Below are 8,460 nucleotides of genomic sequence, written 5' to 3'. Positions count from 1 at the left end.
AAATATTTAAGTTGCAAGGTAAATATTTAGCTCAAAACTAAATATTTAAGTCACAAGTTAAATATTTAGCTTGTTAACTAAATATTTAATTTGTAGGTTAAATATTTAGTTTATAAACTATGACATTTATAAACGTATGAATCATATGGTGGAAAACTGACTTTGAAAAATAAATCTGTTCTTTTTTTCTTATAAAAGGCTAAATAAAACAAAAWTATTGGTGGTAATTTCTGACTGTGTAACTTTACAAACGGCACCCCATGTCATTATTCGTATAACTTGTCACCTGGAACCAAACACTCAACTCTCATTTAACTGTGACACTTATTYTGTATGTTATAACTTTATTATTTCATTGTTGTTTTTCATCGTTTTGGTCAGAAAATTGTCTTCGGTTAATTGGTTTTGTCTCATTAAACAGCCTAAAGACTAAAAACGAAAACGCACCTTGACATATGGATCATTCATTAAAACCTGCATGGGATTATGAGATTGCCCCGGGCAACCAGGGAAAGCTGAGCTGCTGGAGCGGGGAAGACCCCGGGAAAAGTGACGTCAGCTTGGGGAACTCCCCTCTCTGCAAACAACACCACGAGAGAGAGGCTGCTAGGGGATGCGAGGGGTGGGGGGACACGGCCGGTGTCTCAGACAGCAGAGATGGTATCATCTGGGAAGGTCCAATGTGGTTCCGAGACTGTTTCCAAGAGGAGACAGGTGAGCACAGGTGAGGTATCGCCTCCACAGCGTCAGAAAGCTCGGCTCAGAAAACAGAGGCTCATGGCCAAACTCTGCGACTCTGGTTTCGAGGAGGATTTGGTTTCCTCTCCTGCTCGGAGGGAAGTGTCCCTCGCTGGGTCACACGAACCGGAACCTGCATCGGGACTGCTGTCGACCTGGTACCTTCAGTATGGAGATGTCGGTTTCAGGATCCAGAAAGAGAAAGAGGCGCAGTTTCACCTCTGCCACAGCCTGGCACAGCAGCCACAGGTAGGCTCTACACACCACTGACACAACTTGCTTTTTTCTTATTGTGATCCAATATTTGTTCACCTGACATGGTTTATTGCTGCAGAAACAACTTATCTCTATATTTAAACCGAGCTTCCTGTCTCAAATGTTGCTTTGATGCTTCTCTGCAAACTGTTCTTCCTGCAGCTGACTGCAGAAGCACGCTGTAAGCTGGTCAGCTGGCTCATCCCTGTCCACAAACATTTCCGTTTGTCCTTTGAGTGCTGCTGCCTGACAGTGAACATCATGGACCGGTTCCTGAGGTCCACTCCTGTGGCTGCTGACTGCTTCCAGCTCCTTGGCGTCACCGCGCTCCTCCTGGCCTGCAAACAGGTCAGTCTTCTGTGCCCTTATTGGAGAAGGCAACTATAAAGCTCTCGTTCCATTCATGATCACGACCCACGCTTGTCCCCTCTCTGCAGGTGGAGGTGTGCTCTCCGTCCGTCAGCCATCTCGTGTCGTTGTGCTGCGACGCTTTCACCAAGGAGCAGCTCTGCAACCTGGAGTGCCTCGTCCTCCTGCGCCTTAACTTCKGCCTGGCTGCACCCACCCTGGCCTTTTTCCTCGACTACTTCACCAACTGCCTCGATGCCGCTCAGCTTGTCACCCACCACGACGATAATGTTGGTCCTTTAAGTCAGTGCAGGAAGCTTGCGCAAAGAATGTGCGAGTTGACTTTGGCAGATTACGCTTTTAATAAATACCCTCCATCTCTGACTGCTGGTTGTGCACTGACYCTGGCCTGTGAGTTACTGAAAACTGATGCAAGCACGCCGCTGCAGAAAGAACTGTGCTTACAGACAGTTTCTGTCCCAAACCCTCCATGTTCTGAAGGAGATCCTTMGGCAGCGATGGACTTCCTGTCTCCAGATCAGGATAGTCTGTTGCAGGAGTGCAAAGATAACCTGAAGCTGCTGGTGTCACTGAATCAGGAGACTCTAGAAGTGATGTCAAACATGTAACGAGTGTCTTTTTTTATTATTCATAGCAGAGATGTTAATAGGTCTTCATATAATTTAAGCAGAGGTGTCAAGTATAAGTACACTTTACTTAAGTAGAAATTTTGTTTGTTTAAACTTTAGTGGAGTAACTATTTTTCAGCCTACTTTTTTACTTCTACTCCTTCCATTTTAATTCAATTGTCTGCACTTTCTACTCCTTCCTTTTAAAAAAGGCAAAAAGTATTTCATTTCTATGTCACTTTGACTTGTTTTTATTCCATTTTTTCATGGTTCAGAAAAAAATAAAATAAATAGAAATCTATCCAAATACACTGATAGAGGGAATTTATTGTGGTTGGATGAGAAATGACACAAATCACATCACATTCCAGCAAAGACGTACTGTAGCAGATGCATGTACAGCCTAGAATGGAGATGATGTGGCTGAAACAAGTACTCTAGTCAGTTAATTACTAATGTGTGTGTGTGTGTGTGTGGGGGGGGGGGGTACGCTGTGTGGCACAAGCTTTTATCCTAAATGGCTTTTTAAAGCATCCATTACTTCTTTACTTTTACTTTTATACTTTAAGTAGTTTTAAAACCAGTACTTTCATACTTTTACTTGAGTAAAAGCTTGAGTTGATACTTCTACTTCCAAAAAGGTCCTTTAAAACCCCTAGTATCTATACTTCTACTTAAGTAATGAATGTGACACCTCTGAATTTAAGATACCTCAGYTGTTTTTCAAATATGGTTTTACAACTAGTTGTATTTTTATTTTATTTTATTTGTATTTTCCTGTTTACATATAAGTTATGTGACATTTTAATAGAAATATCTAAAATCAGTGTGTTTATTGGTTGTTTGGTAAAAATAAAATAGAAAAAAAGCAATCTGTGTTGGTTTTTAATTTCACATGAAAGAYGATATTTTTAGCTGATGACTGTCAATTTTAAACTGTTTGTTGATTTTTTATGATACAATCACAACAGATAATCTAAAAGGTTCAATCAATTCTCAGTTCTTCCTTTCCTGACATGAATCCTGTAACCACTGTGGGWAAATGCGAGGCAATTAGTAACAGCAGAGATAAAAACGRTGCTAAAAGTAGTGATTTCTGTGGCTTTTGTTGCCTGAAGGTCGACACGCCGACGTTTTTGTTAACTAGCATCTGAAACCAAACTGTGCCAACACAGTTGGGGTAARTGAGGGGCTTCATCTGATGATCCATTACGCGCGGCAGCTCTACCTGCTGACACGGTGTCGACCACGTGCTWTCAGTGCGTGRTTSTTTACTAAGAGACATTTGTCACTGAGCTGTCTGCTCTTATTGCCCTTTTCCTTTTTCACTTGGCTTTTCARGCAGAAACGGGCTTTGGCTCAGCTCAAGGATGTTTTACGCGCAGATGGATAGAAATTACGCACAAGCAGCTCGGCTGACAAAACAAACAAGCCAACACAATAAAGTTGTTTTGAATCTGTTTACGTGCTTAACTGAACATTTTGGTTTCAGGCTGTGAAAATTTAACTGCATAAGGAGGAGGGTGTGAAACAGAGGGCAGCTGCTGCTGCAGRGGCGCCGTCATGCGCGGCACCTCTTTTCCWCTTTTCCCACAATTTCATCTCCYAGGARGCCGTCTCTCCCTGGAGACCYAAGAAGWGCATTTGATTMGGCCAAAAGGGGVAAACCGCGGCACAGAGGGACACAAACCGGGAGAATGTCGGCTATATAATATCAGCCACAAATCAAATCATGTCGCTGACAGACAGCTCTGCAGCGGAGGCTGATSGAGACGCAACAAGCCAGGAAAGATGCCCGAATAACGGGGCAGCGCGAGAGGACAGAGGCTGTAAGCAAAGCCGCATGTTTCTCTTTACTGCAGCTCTTCATACATGACCTTTATACCGTCTGCCTYCAGGATAAATACCCGGTGCCAAGAAGCAGCAGTCCCGTCTCTGTGTACATTGATTTCCCCTGCATCATTGATCAAGGTAGTCTGCGCACCTTCGGCATCATTTCTGACGCTCTGCAGTTTCTTCACGCTGTTGTTGTCTTGCAGCTTTTTCAACAATTGCATGGGAGGATTTAGAAGTGAGCCATGTCAGAGAGTCGCTTTGCTCTCAGGTGAGGACAAACAAACAAACGAACGAACGAACAAACAAACAAACAAACAAACAAACAAACAAACAAACAAACAAACAAACAAACAAACAAACAAAACATATTTTAACTGTCTTGTATGGGGTCCCGTTTGTAAAGCAACTTGTGCATGAAAATACCATCTAAATTTGGTCACATTTAGCTTCAAACACTTTGAAAAAGTAGAGTAGATTTTCTAATATCACCTTTTAACATATTTAAGTTGTTATATCTAGATGTTACAGGTAAATATTAAATGTTAAATGTAAATGTTAATGTTAAAAGTTAAATGTTGAATGTAAATGTTAAATATAAATGTTAAGTGTTAAATGTAAATGTTAAATATTAAATGTAAATGTTAAATGTTAAATCTAAATGTTAAATGTTAAATCTAAATGCTAAATGTTAAATATAAATGTTAAATGTAAATGCTAAATGTTAAATGTAAATGTTAAATGTTAAATGTAAATGTTAAATGTTAAATCTAAACGCTAAATGTTAAATATAAATGTTAAATGTAAATGCTAAATGTTGAATGTAAATGTTAAATGTAAATGTTAAATGTTAAATCTAAATGTTAGGGTTAAGTTCTAAGTTAAGGCCTAAATCGTTAAAGTCCACCAAACCTGAGAGAGATTTTTTGGGTGGTGGTGGTGGTGGTGGTGGTGGTGGTGGTGGGTGTTCAGGTCTGGATCCCGTCTGTTAATGTTTATGTTTGACACAAAGTGCTGGAATCCTGCGCGAATAGGACAGCAGTTGACTCCTGACACTCAGGCCTCGCAAGTTTTTTTGTCCACGAACTTCTCTTTTGGCACTGATCACTGTGCGGGCTCAAGGAGACGACACCTTCCCTGAAATGACCACCAAGATGTGCGCTGGTAGCAAACCCCTTTGTTGGTGGGGGTTTCAGGTACAATTTTTAGGGTTTCATTGAAAACAAAACAACTTGCAGCCATGTTTTAATCATTTATTTTGTCCACAGGTTAATGAGTCTGATCCAGATGAGCAGTACTTTGGAGATTATGCGCTGGATTTTATAGCAGGTGAGCGAATCTGCAGCGAGGATGTGTTAACACCTTTTTTTTAATTTACTGAAAAAGTCTCAAGTGATGATGTCTCCTCTGTCAGATTCTACCTCCAGAGAGAGCAGTTTGTCTCCAGCTGAGCTGCTGTCATTTCAGGGATGTGTTATCCCCCCTCTCACTCCTCAGAGGGTCTTCTCTCCAGAGGAGAATGCGGTTCACTCGTCCACAGAAACCGACAACTTTCATGCCCAGGATGAAGCTTCGTGGAGGGGCTTGGCAGAGTGTCATGAGAGGGCACTGGGACACTCTGTGGCCATCAACAAGCAGGTAAAACATTACATCAAACMGCTTTTTGTTGACTTTAAAGCCAGGTTAAATCAAGCATAAAAACTTTGCGCTGAACTAACTGGTGCAATTTGAAAGAGTTTGCTCCAGTAGTTTTCCAGATGTTGATGTGAAATTCTGAAATGCGGGTCCTCGCTCAATGTAAACAAAACACTTGGATGAATCTTAAAGCAGGTAAAATATTGAATCGTTGATCTAGGATGGCTGTGATTTGTGCAGGTAAACAAATATGTTTGACCTGTTTTTTAACCACTCTTTTCATTAATCATCATGAGGATAAATATTGAGATTTTGTTTCTTATTTTCTCATTTTTAATTCAGTCTTCATGACTTTGTAATGAGTGCCCAAGACCGGTGCTTATTGCGACATAATAAGGCAAAACAGCCAAATAATGCAACAATATACAGGGTCAGGACTCTGCAGTTTACACTCATCTACAGGCCAGCGGTCACTCTTTCAGGGATGAAGATATTCTCATCCTTGATAGAGAGGAACGATGATTTGAGAGAGGAGTAAAGGAAGCCATCTTTGTGAAGAAAAAACATCCACCATTAAACAGAGGTGGAGGCCTTCGTGTCCAGTTGTCCTCCTCCTACAATGCTGGTATTGCAAGTATGACTCCGCCCCCTGTCAGCAAAAGATGTGAATCAGGGCCCCAATGATACCAACACAAAGAGGGAAAAAACAAAAACAAGGGGACGTTGAACCCCGCCTGCACTCACTACATACACATAGCACGACACCAAAGAACCACAGCTGAAGCATCCAAACCAATAAGTCAGGTGACGGGACACATGACCCTCTATGAACAATAGAGATAATCAAGCCTATTGTTAGGCGATGGCCCTCTTTTGCATGTGACTAACCTGTTTGTCCACCATGTGGAGGCAGTGCTCATAAGGCTGAGTTCACCTGAAACTCATCAGACTGAAGAAGTCTCTTAGAGGAGAGATGAAGCATTTCACTAAACAAGAACCCATCCAGAGGACCTACTTATTTTTTTTTATTTTTGAGCAACAATATTCAGTTAAAGAAAAAAATGGTTTAATTTGAATAAAGTCATTTGAAAACAAAAKTAACGCTRAAGAAGCATGTTGTCAGTATTCTTTTCTAAATCTAAACAAAAGGTTTTATTTGTCAAAGTCCAAAGAGAAATCTTAAAGCAGAAATCATGATGGAGGAGACTGTGTGTTGTGTGTCTGCAGCTCCACGAGACTCTTCGAAGGCGCCAGCAGGAGCTCGACTCTCTCGAGGAAAGGAACCATCACCTCAGGCAGTTGGCCAGTCGAGCAAAACACCTGGCCTCAGTCCTCGACGTAAGGACATCATAAAGACAACARYTAAACAGAGTCCTCATCTATAAGCTGTTTTAAAAGTCTGGTCTTCTTTCAGAAACTGATGACAGTCAGGGACGTGGAACCAGCAGTTCCTCCTGCTGAAAACGCCTCGGCGAGCTCCTGCAAGCGCCAGCGACTGGACGAAGGCTACGAGACGGAGTCCTCGGACTCGGTGGAGGACATGTTGAGGGACATCAGCACCCGCTGCAACGCTGTCCTGCTCAGCAGCGCCGCAGCAGAAGTCGTGCAGCAGCAGGAACCGGAGACGGTGCACGTGTACGGCGCCTTCTCCGGCCTGCAGATGTCCACGCCTAACAGCAGCACCTGGACTGGGGACGGAGCGGAGACGTCTTTCAGAACCTCTGTCGGGGAACACGGCACCATACGGACTCAGGTGTTCCCTCACGGACACGTTTTCACGGCTCAGACCCAGCAGGGCGGGTACAGATTCCGCTGGGTTCCAAATCCCAGCTGAAATCAGAAATAAACTCTCTGGGTTTTATATTAAAGCTGCCATCAATCAGTTAGAGGACAGTGTTAACATTTAACTTTTAATCTATAGTGATATCTGTAAATGATTCAATGATGTCTTCTCCAGGTAGCTCCGGAGCTAATCACTCAAAAGTGATCCAATACTGCCTTCACTGCTGTTTACAGTCAGTCTTTGTTTACACCTCGAGGCCTGGTTGTTTCTAAATCTCACTGTTTGTAAGAAATATATATGTATTTCACAACTTTTGGAAATTAAATGATTTTTTTATAAAGATTAAAACAGTGTCTGTTATTTTCCGAGTGAAACATTTAATCCTGTATAACCTTCAGTTTCATTGTAAATGCACCAGTTGGGGAAACTGGACAGGCCTAATCATCTTTAACACATCTGTCATCTGAATAAGATTAAAAACATAAAAGTTTGGTCAAAACTGAAAATTTAAACAATAAAATAAAACTCTTTGACTTCACAGACCTATTATTAAATAAAAATTTCCTCAGGTGACAGCAAATTCTATTATATTCTGAATGTTCAAGAATGTAACTTAACATGTTTTAGTTTTTTTTTTTTGCAAACTAAACACAAAAATTTTGTTAGAAACTGTTCTAATACTGTATTAGATCCTGATACGTAGACCTTTACGTAGTAATAAAACTTAAATGCTGAATGTATTCATCTTCTGAAGTCAAACATGTTTTATTAAATACAAAGAAATAATCTGATTGTTTTGAGGCACATGTGTCAAAGTCAAGGCCCGCAGGCCAAATCTGACCGCAAATATTTTATCCGGACCCAGAGGTAACACTAGTTTATGGTTTCTCTTTTTGTCTCTGTATTTAGTGCATTCTTCTAATGACAGCTTGAATCTTTTTTTCATTCATTTTTGACTTTGATGTGGAAAGAGCAACAGAGAATCCACTTTAATTGTCTTTTGCTCTATTCTTTTCTTATTTTAAAGTCAAATAATTGGATTTTTAGTGAGTTTTTTATTTGTGGACAAATGTATGAGTCTTTCTAGGTATAACATTTTTTCATGTCCCAAATGCTGCATAAAACATAATTTGGAAAAGATCATTCTATAAGAATAACCTGTTAAATTACATTTAAAGGCACAGTGTGTGGGATTTGTTGTTTTCAGCGACATCTAGTGGTTGAGTGGTTGAATCATCC

General features: G+C 40.9%; 2 protein-coding genes across 3 annotated transcripts; both read left to right on the top strand.

The window, feature by feature from the left end:
* Positions 1-247: 247 nt before the first annotated feature.
* ccno (cyclin O) lies at positions 248-2,103 on the top strand. Of its 2 annotated transcripts, XM_014033940.1 has the most exons (4): positions 422-714; positions 808-987; positions 1,156-1,341; positions 1,431-2,103. In XM_014033940.1, exons 1-4 carry the CDS (start codon positions 658-660, stop codon positions 1,968-1,970), a joined length of 963 nt encoding a protein of 320 aa, XP_013889394.1. In that variant the 5' UTR covers positions 422-657; the 3' UTR covers positions 1,971-2,103. The 2 variants fall into 2 exon arrangements, with proteins under 2 accessions (XP_013889392.1, XP_013889394.1); XM_014033938.1 differs by having other exon boundaries at positions 248-987.
* Positions 2,104-2,378: 275 nt separating this feature from the next.
* mcidas (multiciliate differentiation and DNA synthesis associated cell cycle protein) lies at positions 2,379-7,504 on the top strand. The gene is made up of 8 exons (XM_014033935.1): positions 2,379-2,402; positions 3,716-3,799; positions 3,869-3,941; positions 4,010-4,074; positions 5,072-5,132; positions 5,218-5,441; positions 6,666-6,776; positions 6,853-7,504. The coding sequence occupies exons 1-8, from the start codon at positions 2,379-2,381 to the stop codon at positions 7,270-7,272; spliced, it is 1,062 nt and encodes a 353-aa protein (XP_013889389.1). The 3' UTR covers positions 7,273-7,504.
* Positions 7,505-8,460: the final 956 nt, after the last annotated feature.

Source organism: Austrofundulus limnaeus, unplaced genomic scaffold (assembly GCF_001266775.1).
Source record: "Austrofundulus limnaeus strain Quisiro unplaced genomic scaffold, Austrofundulus_limnaeus-1.0 Scaffold1904, whole genome shotgun sequence".
NCBI classification, from domain to species: Eukaryota; Metazoa; Chordata; class Actinopteri; order Cyprinodontiformes; family Rivulidae; genus Austrofundulus; species Austrofundulus limnaeus.
Note: the sequence above shows the minus strand (reverse complement) of the source record. Positions and strands in the feature narration are given on the sequence as shown.